This window comes from Salvelinus fontinalis, chromosome 15 (genome assembly GCF_029448725.1).
Source record: "Salvelinus fontinalis isolate EN_2023a chromosome 15, ASM2944872v1, whole genome shotgun sequence".
Classification (NCBI taxonomy): domain Eukaryota; kingdom Metazoa; phylum Chordata; class Actinopteri; order Salmoniformes; family Salmonidae; genus Salvelinus; species Salvelinus fontinalis.
Window position 1 is genome coordinate 9,677,703 of NC_074679.1, and position 16,704 is coordinate 9,694,406.

General features: G+C 42.8%; 1 protein-coding gene across 2 annotated transcripts; it reads right to left on the reverse strand.

Annotated features, from left to right (window-relative positions):
- Positions 1-6,130: 6,130 nt before the first annotated feature.
- Positions 6,131-14,329, reverse strand: c15h8orf74 (chromosome 15 C8orf74 homolog). Of its 2 annotated transcripts, none has more exons than XM_055862662.1 (6): positions 14,168-14,329; positions 9,728-9,917; positions 9,465-9,585; positions 9,187-9,289; positions 7,038-7,199; positions 6,131-6,764 (listed from the first exon to the last, which is right to left on the reverse strand). In XM_055862662.1, the coding sequence occupies exons 1-6, from the start codon at positions 14,213-14,215 to the stop codon at positions 6,549-6,551; spliced, it is 840 nt and encodes a 279-aa protein (XP_055718637.1). In that variant the 5' UTR covers positions 14,216-14,329; the 3' UTR covers positions 6,131-6,548. The 2 variants fall into 2 exon arrangements, with proteins under 2 accessions (XP_055718637.1, XP_055718636.1); XM_055862661.1 differs by having other exon boundaries at positions 7,038-7,226.
- Between the last annotated feature and the right edge of the window lie 2,375 nt (positions 14,330-16,704).

Consider the following 16,704-nt stretch of genomic DNA (forward strand, 5'->3'; position numbering starts at 1 on the left):
ATACATGTTTGATAGTAGTAGTAGACACCCTCACACATAAGGATGGCTCTGAAAGACTGATACATGGTTGATAGTAGTAGTAGACACCCTCACACATAAGGATGGCTCTGAAATACTGATACATGTTTGATAGTGTCTTGATGCTGTATTGTGTGAAAGACTGATACATGTTTGATAGTGTCTTGATGCTGTAGTGTTTGTCCTTCATGTTCTAATACTTTAATGTAACTCCTTCCTTGTGTTTTTTGCAATAAATAAGAACAAAAAAAACTAAAACAGTAAGGGACTTATTAAAGGGCGTGTCGATCGTTGCAAAGGGAAACAATCTGATTGAATGTTATTAGTCCTGACAGAGGCTTGACGGGATGAGTACAGAAGTCTTATCCAAGTCATGAATTTGGAGCCAAAGCCCAATTTATTTAGAGTGTAAAAAAAAGTATTTCCATTTCACCCAGGCAAACGCTTTCTCCGCATACAGGGATATAATGGCTTCAGAGGTATTGGTGACAGAAGGATTATATACAATATTAAATAATCGTCAAATATTGAAGAATGAGTCTCCTGTTCCTGTTTGATCCGGAGAGGTAATTGATGGGAGGACTGTTTCCAGACGCGTTGCCAGAAGTTTGGCAAGAATTTTATAGTCAACATTTAGCAGCGTAATAGGACGGTATGATACACAGTCAAGAGGGTCTTTGTTTTTTTTAAGACCAAGACAAATGGTTGCCTGAGTGAGAGTCTGTGGTAGATCACCATTTACAAATGCTTCATTGTACATTTCAATTAGAATAGGGGCTATTTTGGAGAGAAACTTTTTCTAAAACTCTGCCGAGCAGCCGTCAGGCCCTGAGCTTCTCCCGGATTAAAGGATTTGACAACATTAGACAATTGTTCAACAGTGATCTCATTTTTTAACCAAATCCCGGCTGACAGAAGAGACAGGAAGTGAGTGGAAGAAACTATCCAATTCCATTGTATCTGCTTTACTTTCAGAAGCATTTAGAGACAGATCCCCCTAGAGTCTAATGATATCCCAGACCATGTATATAGAGACTGATCCCCCTAGAGTCTAATGATATCCCAGACCATGTATATAGAGACTGATCCCCCTAGAGTCTAATGATATCCCAGACCATGTATATAGAGACTGATCCCTCTAGAGTCTAATGATATCCCAGACCATGTATATAGAGACTGGTAAAATCTCTGATCCCCCTAGAGTCTAATGATATCCCAGACCATGTATATAGAGACTGGTCCTCCTAGAGTCTAATGATGTCCCAGACCATGTATATAGAGACCGATCCCCCTAGAGTCTAATGATATCCCAGATCATGTATATAGAGACTGATCCCTCTAGAGCCTAATGATATCTCAGACGATGTACGATGTACGAATTTTAGGAATCTGGTGTGATGATGATAGTTGACGTAACTTGTTAGCTAATAGTTCAGTAACCTGGTCTGTTAATAATGTGTCAAATTCTGCTTGCATAGTTAAACGCTCCTTATAAAATATCTGGAGATGGTGAAACGGCATCTAATTGGGCAATATAGCATGTTAACATAAATAGCCTATCCCTTTTCAGTTTGTTCTCATGTGCGGTGTAGGAAATAATTTCACCTCTGATATAAGCTTTCAAAGTTTCCCAGAGACTAGATTCAGATATGTTTGGGGTTCTTTTTGTACTTATGAAAAAGTCGATTTGACCCAAAACAAAATTGACAAAGTGTTCATTACTGAGAAGTTGAGTATTTAGCCACCAATGCGGTAGCAGGTTGTCAACAGTTTGAAACACCACTTCCATAGTAACAGGGGCGTGGTCAGATACAATTGGATTATATGAACATGAAGATATGGAATGGAGAAGTCTGTCATCTACAAGGAAGTAGTTTATGCGTGTAAAAGTGTGGTAAACCGATGAGAAAAAAGACAATGCTTTTCCAGATGGATTAACATTCTCCAAGGGTCTGAAACGGCTAATTCAGACATAAAGGTTCGGACAACTCTAGCTGAGGTTGACAAGGTAGTAGGTTTAGTGGAGGATTGATCCAAATGTGGGTCTAACCAACAGTTAAAGTCACCACCTAAGATCAACATATGGGAAGACATATCGGAGAGTGTAGAGAAACCGATATGAAAAAATCGCCATTGTCCCAATTATGAGCATAAATATTAACAAGAAGTACATTCATATTGAGCAGCCTACCACTGACAATTATGTATCTACCAAGGGGATCTGCGATCACATTAGAACATGTCAAAGGTACCGATCTGTGAAGTAAAATAGCCACCCCTCTTTCCTTACTCTGAAATGAGGAATGGAACACCTGACCCACCCATCTGCACCTAAGACTTGAGTGTTGAGATACCTTCAGATGAGTTTCTTGGGGAAAGAGGATGTGAGCTTTCAATTGATGAAGGTGGTGTAGCACCTTACTACGTTTAACTGGGTTATTGATGCCCCTGCAGTTCCAAGTAAGAAAATTAAAGCCATTCCCTCCAGCTGGATGGGCTACACTAGGCTGGGTCATGTCTTAAGAGAGAGAGGACGTGTAAAGGACAAGGTACAATGTAAACTAAAGATCTTAGTTGAATCTAATAGCGCAAATTTTAAAAACAAAGACATGCAACGAAAAGAAAAAAAACATATAAAAACTATACATAAATAGGGGTGAAAAATCCCTTCCCTCACAACCTCCCTTGTCGAAGCATCTCCCCAACTGAGATGCAAGCAAAACCCTGTTGGGGATGAATCAGAATGAGTTGGGTAACATAGATAAGATGTTTTATTTTCAACATATGCTTGTGAGATACTTGTCATTAAAATCTTTCCCTTTGTCTATAGGGTTGGTAGTTGCAGTTATCACTTCTCAGGTAGGGATTAGTCACATTGGGGCGCAGAGAGGGGAGAGGTCAGGCTTGTCTTCATATGTCAATGTAACTATTCCTAAACCATGGGAAGGGATGGCGTTATTAATGGAGAACCATTGTCGCTATCTCATACAATCCTTGGCTTCCAACATCGCCCCCCATTTACAAGATTCTCAGTTCAAACCTTCGCCATGTTTTTAAAAGATGTGTATCTGTTAAACTCCGCCCATTGACCTTTTAGAAACCAATCGGATTTGTTCTGTCCTAAACCAATCCGATCCTTTCTGCACTTAGAACAAAGTTGAGAACACTTTCAGTTGATCTGCCTGACAACAGACCATGTGGCCTAATGGATAAGGCATATGACTTCCAATCAGAAGATTGGGGCTTCCAGTTGTTTTGTGGTTTAATTTGACTAACTTTACTTACTTGTAAAGGTTCCCAAATTGCTTACAAAAACATGTCCATTCTTGCCCAGAATCAGAATGATATTGTCATGTAGTCCCTCCAAACAGACCGCTTGACGTAATGGATAAGGTGTCTGATTCCAAATCAGAAGATTGAAGGTTTGAGTCCCTTCGTGGTCATTTAAATCTAGTCAAAATATGATTCTTATCGCAATAACCCACTCATTGATTGTCAGAGACAACTATAACCAAGAATGCGTTACTCGACAAATGTCTGGCCTACTTTTAAACCCTCTGATTTCCACCCAAAACCATGTGTGAATTTATTTTTTAAATACTTAAATCTAGTAAAAATATGTTGTTTTTGTCGCAATAACCTGGGCTGAGTTTCCCAAATTCAACTGTTTATTACGATACATTGTATTCATAGTTCTTAGTGAAGAACTATGCTAACGTGCCCAAAGGAAATAGGCTAAAGTGCAATATTTTTAACCAGTGCTATCAAATAACACCACTGTTTCATTTAGTTTATGAAAATATCTGGAAACGGTTGCAAAGAAAGAAAAAACCTCATCAGGTATTGTTCATATACAGTGACAAGAAACAGTATGTGAACCCTTTGGAATGACCTGGATTTCTACATAAATTGGTCATCAAATTTGATCTGATCTTCATCTAAGTCACAACAACAGACACACATCGTGTGCTTAAAGCTAATAATGCACATATCATTGTATTTTTCTTGTCTATATTGAATACATAATTTAAACATTCACAGTGTAGGTTGGAAAAAGTATATAAACCCCTAGGCTAATGACTTCTCCAAAAGCTAATTGGAGTCAGGAGTCAGCTAACCTGGAGTCCAATCAATGAGACGAGATTGGAGATGTTGGTTAGAGCTGCCTTGCCCTATAAAAAACACTCACATTTGAGTTTGCTATTCACAAGAAGCATTGCCTGATGTGAACCATGCCTCGAACAAAAGCGATCTCAGAAGACCTAAGATTAAGAATTGTTGACTTGCATAAAGCTGGAAAGGGTTACAAAAGTATTTGATGTTCATCAGTCCACGGTAAGAGAAATTGTCTATAAATTGAGAAATTTCAGCACTGTTGCTACTCTCCCTAGGAGTGGCCGTCCTGCAAAGATGACTGCAAGAGCACAGCGCAGAATGCTCAATGAGGTTAAGAATCCTAGTGTCAGCTAAAGACATACAGAAATCTCTGGAACATACTAACCTCTCTGTTGACGAGTCTACGATACGTATAACACTAAACAAGAATGGTGTTCATGGGAGGACACCACGGAAGAAGCCACTGCTGTCCAAAAAAAACTTTGCTGCACGTCTGAAGTTTGCAAAAGAGCACCTGGATGTTCCACAGTGCTACTGGCAAAATATTCTGTGGACAGATGAAACTACAGTTGAGTTGTTTGTAAGGAACACACAACATTATGTGGAGAAAAAAAGGCACAGCAACCAACATCAAAACCTCATCCCAACTGTAAAGTATGGTGGAGGGAGCATCATGGTTTGGGGCTGCTTTGCTGCCTCAGGGCCTGGACATCTTGCTATCATCAATGGAAAAATGAATTTCCAAGTTTATCAAGACATTTTGCAGGAGAATGTAAGGCTATCTGTCCGCCGATTGAAGCTCAACAGAAGTTGGGTGACGCAACAGGACAACGACTCAAAACACAGAAGTCAACAAAAGAAAATACGCCTTCTGGAGTGGCCCAGTCAGAGTCCTGACCTCAACCTGATTGAGATGCTGTGACATGACCTCAAGAGAGCAGTTCAGGTCTGATCCGCAACTACAGAAAACGTTTGGTTGAGGTTATTGCTGCCAAAGGAGGGTCAACCAGTTATTAAATCCAAGGGTTCACATACTTTTTCCACCCTGCACTGTGAATGTTTACACGGTGTGTTCAATAAAGACATGAAACGTATAATTGTTTGTGTGTTATTAGTTTAAGTAGACTGTGTTTGTCTATTGTTGTGACTTAGATGAAGATCAGATCAAATTTTATGACCAATTTTCGCAGAAATCCAGGTATTTCCAAAGGGTTCACATACTTTTTCTTGCCAGTGTATACACTGATCATATACCCCAGAAATGTTACAGATGCACAAAAAGCTTATTTTCTCTCATTTTGCGCACATGTGTTTACATCTCTATTAGTGAGCATTTCTCCTTTATCAAGATAATCCATCCAACTGACAGGTGTGGCATATCAAGAAGCTGATTAAACAGCATGGTCATTACACAGGTGCACCTTGTGCTGGGTACAATAAAAGGCCACTATAAAATGTGCAGTTTTGTCACACAACTTAATGCCACAGATGTGTCAAGTTTTGAGTGAATGTGCAATTAGCATGCTGACTGAAGAAATGTCCACCAGAGCTGTTGCCAGAGAAATTGAATGTTCATTGAGCTGCCTCCAATATTGTACATGAGAATTTTGGCAGTACGTGCACACCACGTGTAACCACGCCAGCCCAGGACCTCCACATCCGGCTTCTACACCTGCAGGATCGTCTAAGGGGTAGGGGGTGCTGAGGAGTATTTCTGTCTGTAATAAAGCCCTTTAGTGGGGAAAAACTGATTGTCTCGGCCTGGCTCACCAGTAGCTAGGCCTATGCCCTCCAAGGCCCATGCCCTCCCAGGCCCACCCATGGCTGCACCCCTGCCCAGTCATGTGAAATCCATAGATTAGGGCCTAATTTGATTTTCCCTTTTAGTCCTCATTTGGACTAATCTTCCATAAAAAAACATGTATTATACAATTACATTTTCACATATAAAACACTGTTACAAACAGACATGATACACAGACATATTGACAAGATAAATAATCTAATGAATTTATTTCAATTGACTGATTTTCTTATATGAACTGTAACTCAGTAAAATCTTAGAAATGGTTGCATGTTGTGTTTATATTCTTGTTCAGTGGACTTTATTACTGATTTTTGTGTCAGCATGGCCTCTTGCTCCTCTCACCACCTCTTGGGTTTAGCTGTGTGTATGGCCCAGGTGGGATCATTGGAGTGTGTGAGGTCAGGGTGTGTGTGTGTGTGTGTGTGTGTGTGTGTGTGTGTGTGTGTGTGTGTGTGTGTGTGTGTGTGTGTGTGCGTATGTGGTCAGGGTGTGTGTGTGTGTGTGTGGTCAAGGTGTGTGTGAGAGGTCAGGGTGTGTGTGTGAGGTCAGGGTGTGTGTGTGTGTGTGTGTGTGTGTGTGTGTGTGTGGTCAGGGTGTGTGTGAGAGGTCAGGGTGTGTGTGTGAGGTCAGGGTGTGTGTGTGTGTGTGTGTGTGTGTGTGTGTGTGTGTGGTCAGGGTGTATAGCGTTCTCCCCGGTGGTAAGGGCTGTGTGTTGCAGGCTGAGCTCCAGTAGGTCATGCACCAGGCTGCTCTCCTTCAGCAGTCTCCCCATCAGCAGCTCCCCTCTGGCCCTCACAGTAGACCGCACTAGGTCTGCCACCTCCTGGAGAAACAATACAACTTCATACAGCACACAGTGGTGCTGGTCAAATCCATTTCAATTCAGTCAATTCAGGAAGTAAACTGAAAATCCAATTTCTAATTCCAAATTGATCTTTTAGGAGACATTGAGGAAAATTGAAATTGAAATGGAAATTCAGTTTTACTTTAGTTACTTTCTGAATTGACTGCATACAAAAAGAAATTGACCACAGCCTAGGGTGGTGATGGTGTGTGTGTCGGTGCGTGGATGCGTGTATTCAGTGTGTGTGTGTACCTCTTTGTTGAGTCTGCTGTCATTTAATGTGTCCATTCTGACCTCTGACCCCTGTGGCCCTTCCTCCTCTCTGAGCCTCCGGAGTTCCTCCCTCTTCTGTTGCTTGGCAACCTGTAGCAGGGCACACATACGCTGGCGCTCCCACGCACACTCATCATCACCCTGAGAGACAGAACACTCATCACCACCCTGAGAGACAGAACACACTCATCATCACCCTGAGAGACAGAACACACTCATCATCACCCTGAGAGACAGAACACACTCATCATCACCCTGAGAGACAGAACACTCATCATCACCCTGAGAGACAGAACACACTCATCACCCTGAGAGACAGAACACACTCATCATCACCCTGAGAGACAGAACACTCATCATCACCCTGAGAGACAGAACACTCATCATCACCCTGAGAGACAGAACACACTCATCATCACCCTGAGAGACAGAACACACTCATCATCACCCTGAGAGACAGAACACACTCATCATCACCCTGAGAGACAGAACACTCATCATCACCCTGAGAGACAGAACACACTCATCATCACCCTGAGAGACAGAACACTCATCATCACCCTGAGAGACAGAACACACTCATCATCACCCTGAGAGACAGAACACACTCATCATCACCCTGAGAGACAGAACACTCATCATCACCCTGAGAGACAGAACACACTCATCATCACCCTGAGAGACAGAACACTCATCATCACCCTGAGAGACAGAACACTCATCATCACCCTGAGAGACAGAACACTCATCATCACCCTGAGAGACAGAACACTCATCATCACCCTGACAGAACACACTCATCATCACCCTGAGAGACAGAACACACTCATCATCACCCTGAGAGACAGAACACTCATCATCGCCCTGAGAGACAGAACACTCATCATCACCCTGAGAGACAGAACACACTCATCGTCACCCTGAGAGACAGAACACACTCATCATCACCCTGAGAGACAGAACACTCATCATCGCCCTGAGAGACAGAACACTCATCATCACCCTGAGAGACAGAACACACTCATCGTCACCCTGAGAGACAGAACACACTCATCATCACCCTGAGAGACAGAACACACTCATCATCACCCTGAGAGACAGAACACACTCATCATCACCCTGAGAGACAGAACACACTCATCATCACCCTGAGAGACAGAACACACTCATCATCACCCTGAGAGACAGAACAGTCATCATCACCCTGAGAGACAGAACACACTCATCATCACCCTGAGAGACAGAACAGTCATCATCACCCTGAGAGACAGAACACACTCATCATCACCCTGAGAGACAGAACACACTCATCATCACCCTGAGAGACAGAACACACTCATCATCACCCTGAGAGACAGAACACTCATAATCACCCTGAGAGACAGAACACACTCATCACCCTGAGAGACAGAACACTCATCATCACCCTGAGAGACAGAACACTCATCATCACCCTGAGAGACAGAACACACTCATCATCACCCTGAGAGACAGAACACACTCATCATCACCCTGAGAGACAGAACACACTCATCATCACCCTGAGAGACAGAACACACTCATCACCCTGAGAGACAGAACACACTCATCATCACCCTGAGAGACAGAACACTCATCATCACCCTGAGAGACAGAACACACTCATCACCCTGAGAGACAGAACACACTCATCACCCTGAGAGACAGAACACACTCATCATCACCCTGAGAGACAGAACACTCATCATCACCCTGAGAGACAGAACACACTCATCACCCTGAGAGACAGAACACACTCATCACCCTGAGAGACAGAACACTCATCATCACCCTGAGAGACAGAACACACTCATCATCACCCTGAGAGACAGAACACACTCATCATCACCCTGAGAGACAGAACACTCATCATCACCCTGAGAGACAGAACACACGCATCACCCTGAGAGACAGAACACTCATCATCACCCTGAGAGACAGAACACTCATCATCACCCTGAGAGACAGAACACTCATCATCACCCTGAGAGACAGAACACACTCATCATCACCCTGAGAGACAGAACACTCATCATCACCCTGAAAGGGAATATAAATGCGTACATACACATGGACACATACACACCCACACACACACTTCCTGTATCACCTGTGCCAGGGGGAGAGGTGTTGGGGGCACATGAACCTCCAGGTGTTTCTGATTGATTGACCGGTGACTGGTCCCGCCCACCACAGCTTGTAGCAGTCGTTGACTAAACGTCAGACAGGAACAGAACTCTGTGATACTTACCATTACATCATAGTCGAATGAAAAACATGACGCACACCCAGAGAAAATGAGGTGCTGACTAACGGCGAATAATCTATAAGCTATCAAAAATAGAGTCCCACACTCCATATATAAACTCCCAGTAATTTATTGGTTACCTAGTGACACAAGTGTCAGACAGGAAGTGGAAGACTGCTTTGTGGTGGGCAGGAGGTAGGCGGGGCAAACACTCTTTCAGCCAATCTGAAATTAGGGCTAGCACTCTGGGCGGGTCCAAATCTGGGGGAGATGAATGAATCCGCAAACTCAATATAAATGATTACATTATTTTATATTATATAAATGGAGCTGCACAGTCATTTTGAATTATTAATATATAATATATATATATGTATAATAAAGACAATAGATAACTACTGACCAGCTAGCTGAGGGAACAGGTCTCTAGTCATCCCGGCCACTGCTCTCACAGCACTCCAGGCCAGGCCACGGTCGGCGGCGAACATGGCACACTCGTAAACAAAATGTTGAAAGGCGCTCTGCCATACAGCGTCCCCAGAGAACTCAGGCCACGAGAAGTGACCGCTTAGCCGCTGCACACCTTCCTCTCTCTGACACACACAAGTTGAATAGTGAACAGAGTTCTGGAAACACATTTTTATCTATATGAAGTCTGTATTTTACGGAAACTCACATACACTAAAGATTTACTATGGACTAGTTGATTTAATTGTTTAATGTCACTTCTTGGCTTGTATGATTCATAAACATATAATGTAATATTATCTCAGGAAACCACACAAATCCTTTGTTTTAGGCAAACTATATGTTTTTGTTCATGGGTGTGAGGCGTTGTGCCCTGACTGGCCAATGACAATGTCATTTCTGGGCAATATTTCTGTCCAATTACTGAAACCGATTTTGTCTCAAAGAGCACTTCTGTAGACAAACATTATGTAGGTCTATAGCCTCTATAAAATGGAGTTTTCCCAAGAAAAGAAGCATACATTAGGAGCGGTAAAAAATAAAGCACAGTATTAGGGGTTATAACGTATTGTTATTCTCTGAATGAACTCAAGCATAGATTGCTAACCTTTTTTTCTAATTTGGCACTCAGAAACTAAAGGCCATGAGTAACTTGATCAAAAATAATCGCACCGATTGGCCTATAGGTGGCGCTGTTATAGGTAATCTCACTTAAACCCTCATATCCGTCACCCCGTTTGACCTAAAGACCTGAAACGTTGAGTCTTTATTATGTCCTCCATTTTGGAAATGCTGGAAAACCTTTGAAAAACCTTCTCATGAACCATAAGAAGTAACACCAAATTCAGTATGTAAGCCCGTGGTACATCTCTTAACTTAGTTTGAGAAAAACTAAGGGATTGGTTAAGAGATAGCTGAGTTATTGATAAATCAGGATATATGATTTTACATGACCATAAAAACCCTTTGAAAATCCTCTCTAAAATGGCCTATCAACTTGAAAACTGTAGGGTAACCAAAGACACTACCATGATGAACCATGTTAAATTTGACTTTGATATCTTAAAAAAAAATAAGGAAATTATTTTTTATTTATTTATTTTTATTTTACCGTTATTTTACCAGGTAAGTTGACGGAGAACACGTTCTCATTTGCAGCAACGACCTGGGGAATAGTTACAGGGGAGAGGAGGGGGATTAATGAGCCAATTGTAAACTGGGGATTATTAGGTGACCATGATGGTTTGAGGGCCAGATTAACAATTAACTTCTTTGACTATCTAACGCTAATGCTTAAAATCTTCATTTTTTCTTCTTCTCCTCATGGACTAAAAGTCTGATTCACACCAAATTCGATATTTCACAATAAGAGTTTGACAAAATAACATTGATGCATTCAAACATGGCCACACTATTATAAGTAGATGCATATTAGCAAATACATTTAAAAAATACTTCCAAAATCTTATTCTCATTAAACCATAGGACCAAATGACACCAAATGTATGCCCATGGTACATGTCTTAACATTAGTTTGAGAAAAGCTAAAGGATTGGTCAAAAGATGGCTGAGGTTTTGACAAAATCAAAAAAAGATCATATGTTATGTGTCCATTTCTTTTTAAACTACTGTAAATCCACTCCACAGTGGCCTATCAACTGGAAAATGGTCACCAGTATCATGGACATCCCTAAAAATGAACCTTACAGAATTTAGAATTAAAAGGAAACTATTAACAACTCATTATTTTGTAACGCTAATGCTCAAAATCATTTGCAATCATCTTCTCCTCATGAACCATAACGTCCAATTCACTCCATATTTTGTGTTTACACTTCGTGTTGCTGCATTCAAATATGGCCATACTGTACCTATAGATGCACATTAGCACATATGCTAATGATAAAAATACTTTACACATTTTCTCCTTGTGAACCATGAGTCAGATTGACTCCAGATTTGGTATATAGACCCAATGAATTTGAGAATTTTTAATTTTAACCTTTATTTAACCACTAGGCTACCTGCCGTCCCTACACTCTAACCACTAGGCTACCTGCTGTCCCTACACTCTAACCACTAGGATACCTGCCGCCCCTACACTCTAACCACTAGGCTACCTGCCGTCCCTACACTCTAACCACTAGGCTACCTGCTGTCCCTACACTCTAACTACTAGGCTACCTGCTGTCCCTACACTCTAACCACTAGGCTACCTGCCGTCCCTACACTCTAACCACTAGGCTACCTGCCGTCCCTACACTCTAACCACTAGGCTACCTGCCGCCCCTACACTCTAACCACTAGGCTACCTGCCGTCCCTACACTCTAACCACTAGGCTACCTGCCGTCCCTACACTCTAACCACTAGGCTACCTGCCGTCCCTACACTCTAACCACTAGACTACCTGCCGTCCCTACACTCTAACCACTAGGCTACCTGCCGTCCCTACACTCTAACCACTAGGCTACCTGCCGTCCCTACACTCTAACCACTAGGCTACCTGCCATCCCTACACTCTAACCACTAGGCTACCTGCCGTCCCTACACTCTAACCACTAGGCTACCTGCCGTCCCTACACTTTAACCACTAGGCTACCTGCTGTCCCTACACTCTAACCACTAGGCTACATGCCGTCCCTACACTCTAACCACTAGGCTACCTGCCGTCCCTACACTCTAACCACTAGGCTACCTGCCGTCCCTACACTCTAACCACTAGGCTACCTGCCGCCCCTACACGCTAACCACTAGGCTACCTGCCGTCCCTACACTTTAACCACTAGGCTACCTGCCGTCCCTACACTCTAACCACTAGGCTACCTGCCGTCCCTACACTCTAACCACCTGCCGCCCCCAAGCTGTGAGTGTGTTTAATGATTACTCGCTGTATTCAAAGTTGGCCAAATCAGAGCTATAAGAACTAAATCAATGGACCATGGGGCCATGAAATGTGGAATGTAAACCTTACCATTAGCAGCAAGAACTATTGATCACGTGGACTTCATCTCATGCAAATGACTGTTAGATTTAAATTATGCAGACGAACAATGTGAAATATAGTATATCTGTATAATCACATATTGTTGCCTTATTATGTGATGTGAATCTAGTGAAAAGTGGATATTTTATTTGGGAAAATCCTGTCGCTTACGTATTACAGCTGTGGAGAGTGTATTGAATTATTTTGGAACGCTAATGTGGAGTGTACCAAGTGAGATTCTAATTATTTACACAAGCAGATTTCGACAAAATAAAGTCCCCCGAATTCAAAGATGAAGGCAGAAATATACCATTAGCCTACACTAACTCTGAAAATATTCAACAAATCATAACATAAATTGACCCCAAAGTTGATATATAAACTCAAAACATGAAGTAATGACTTCACTTGCGTCATCCTTGAGGTATTGATTGATAAACATGATAATGCTTTCACTGATGAGGAAGATAGTTCCTAGCCTACATGATACAGTGCTTGCTTTGTTATCCAACTGATCTTGAATAATTTCTGTCATCATGTGAACCCTGTTCATTGCTGTTCGCTGCTATATATATATATATATATATATATATATATATATATATATATATATATATATATATATATATATATATGTGTGTGTGTTATTATTGTTGTTATAATTACAATTATTATTTACAACAATAATAATAATAATATGATAGCATGGATAAAGGCACACACCGCGCACAGAAACACGAGCCCTTGCTGTGCGCGCACTATCCATCATACATTGTTGTGTGGGCAGGGCGCTTGCATCTCTACTGAAGGTAAGATAGTTAAAGAGATAGACAGCAGATGTTATCCTGATACTGTGTGGCAGAAATTCTAACGCACTGGATTAGCTACGATGTGTGTGTGTGTGTGTGTGTGTTGTTTTCAGAGCCATCCCACCAGTCTCATCAAATATGTGCGATTCGACTGCTAGAGAACCTGTTGCTTTAAACAGGAGGCTACCGAGTGTGTGTGTACATCGCAAATATCTCTAAAATGTCTCTGCCCATCCATAATTTCTCGGCCTCCCTTCACACCTGTCAATCCTCTCCCCTACCCTCGATGATCTCGTGTCCTGTAGCCTAGATCAGTGAATATCGACAGGCTACCAATCGTCGCTTACCGCTTGCATGCCGACTAGCCTACCCTAAATGTGAAGTTGTAACGAAGTTAGCTAGTTAACGTTACATCATGCAATTGACTAACAGTACATCATTAATAGCCTGCATGCTGGATAGCGTAGGCTAAACTTGTTTTGGTGACGCTCTAGTAATCCGCACAATCACGTATTGTTTATCGTCGTATTCTCTAAACCTGGAGTTGCATTTATGAATGCCGTTTTTGTGTTTTTATTTTACCTGAAGTTTGGCAATCTCCGCCATCTCTGCGTCTGTCAGGGAGGCCATTGCAGCGTTGTCAGGAGGGGGGGCGTTTTGGTTGCTATGGGAACCACGGCGCAGGTTTTGACATTGGCTGATGACGTCGTCTGACTGGAATTTCCTCCCATTTCAGTATTCTGATGTCTATTCCTAGGAGTTTCTGCAGGTGTCTATTTCGAGTTAATCCGAAACCTCGTTTTATGTCTTGTCTGCTCCTTAGTCGAGTTGACAACCTGCAGTGTGTGTGTGTGTGTGTGTGTGTGTGTGTGTGTGTGTGTGTGTGTGTGTGTGTGTGTGTGTGTGTGTGTGTGTGTGTGTGTGTGTGTGTGTGTGTGTGTGTGTGTGTGTGTGTGTGTGTGTGTGTGCGCCAGTGTGTGTGTGCGCCAGTGTGTGTGTGCGCCAGTGTGTGTGTGTGTGTGTGTGTGTGTATCTGTGTTTTTGCCTGCCTGAGTGTGGGGGGTTAATTCCCCGTGAACACAGATGGCTCAGGCATTCTAATCCTTTTTCTTATGAATCCCACCCCTTCCCCTCTCCTCTCCTCCACCGTCCTGTTGTTGGGATCACAATTAGATAAATAGTGTGGGCAACAGAGCAAGAACCGGAAACAATGCGCCTAATATTATTTCAGGGCCATTAATAACGGAGAGAGATAACGGAATGCCATGCTGTGCAGACCGGGTCATGGGCAGAACTGGGAGTTTACGGTTCCGTATCTGACATGGAGTTTACCTTTTCCGTATCTGTGGATTACATCAGAGACACTGCTTCTAGCTGTGCATTATAAAGCAGAGAGCTGTTGTGGGATCTAGACCTGTGGGAGACTGGACAGTGAGTCCTGCAGTGAGTATTTGACTGGCTGAATCATCTGTTTCTGGTAACTGTGAGTTGATTGGCTGAATCATCTGTTTCTGGTAACTGTAAGTTGATTGGCTGAATCATCTGTTTCTGGTAACTGTGAGTTGATTGGCTGAATCATCTGTTTCTGGTAACTGTGACTTGAGGAGTTGATTGGCTGAATCATCTGTTTCTGGTAACTGTGACTTGAGGAGTTGACTGGCTGAATCATCTGTTTCTGGTAACTGTGAGTTGAGGAGTTGACTGGCTGAATCATCTGTTTCTGGTAACTGTGACTTGAGGAGTTGACTGGCTGAATCATCTGTTTCTGGTAACTGTGAGTTGAGGAGTTGACTGGCTGAATCATCTGTTTCTGGTAACTGTGACTTGAGGAGTTGACTGGCTAAATCATCTGTTTCTGGTAACTGTGACTTGAGGAGTTGACTGGCTGAATCATCGGTTTCTGGTAACTGTGACTTGAGGAGTTGACTGGCTGAATCATCTGTTTCTGGTAACTGTGAGTTGACTGGCTGAATCATCTGTTTCTGGTAACTGTGACTTGAGGAGTTGACTGGCTGAATCATCTGTTTCTGGTAACTGTGACTTGAGGAGTTGACTGGCTGAATCATCTGTTTCTGGTAACTGTGACTTGAGGAGTTGACTGGCTGAATCATCTGTTTCTGGTAACTGTGAGTTGAGGAGTTGATTGGCTGAATCATCTGTTTCTGGTAACTGTGAGTTGAGGAGTTGACTGGCTGAATCATCTGTTCCTGGTAACTGTGACTTGAGGAGTTGACTGGCTGAATCATCTGTTTCTGGTAACTGTGACTTGAGGAGTTGACTGACTGAATCATCTGTTTTTGGTAGAGAAGAACCTGATGGGTTCTTTAAGGTAAGGACAGGAGAATAACTACAGTGTGTGTATGTGTGTTATTTATTTAGCCTGTAGCTCCTGTGGTGAGGTGGATTAAGGTGTTTGTTCAGGTGAGTCACAGATGCTTAGGAAGCGATGAGGGTCAGAGAGGGAGGAGGGAGGGAGGAGAGGAGAGGAGATAACGAGAGTGAAGATGAGAGGGGGAGGGAGGACTCAGAGGAGAAGACAAAAAGAACAGACCAGAAAGCAGAGTGGTGAAAGCAAAGGTGTTGAAATGAAGGAGAGATATTGGGTTACGCGAGCGGGAAAAGGGGAGAAGTTGACGGAAAGGAGGATATTTTTGAGACTGAGACAGAGTTGTGAATCTGACTCCCCCAGAGACACACTTCCTGGTTCAACTGCCTAGTTCCTGTCATCACTGGATACCCCCCCCCCCGACACACACACACACACACACACACAGACACACACAGACACACACAGACACACACACACACACACACACACACACACACACACACACACACACACACACACACACACACACACACACACACACACACACACACACACACACACACACACACACACACACACACACACACTCCAGTGGAGCAGGTGTCTCAAAATTGCCAAGGCAGATCTGAAAAATACACACAGGAGAGTAGCTATTTTGGTGTTCTTGTCAAACCAGTCCGTCTCCAGCCTTACCAGGAGAGGGCTGTGTCGTTGCTAGTTATTCTCCTTACTAGAAGAGGGCTGTGTCGTTGCTAGTTATTCTCCTTACCAGAGGGGGCTGTGTCGTTGC

Bases quoted from the DNA above. Each gene is read 5' to 3' on its own strand.
- c15h8orf74 (XM_055862661.1), bottom strand. From the start codon at position 14,215: ATGGCCTCCCTGACAGACGCAGAGATGGCGGAGATTGCCAAACTTCAG. The intron at 9,586-9,727 runs GTCAGTAGTTAT...CATCTCCCCCAG, and splicing joins CCTGTTCCCTCAGCTAGCTG to ATTTGGACCCGCCCAGAGTG. The intron at 6,765-7,037 runs GTACACACACAC...TTGTTTCTCCAG, and splicing joins ACAGCAGACTCAACAAAGAG to GAGGTGGCAGACCTAGTGCG.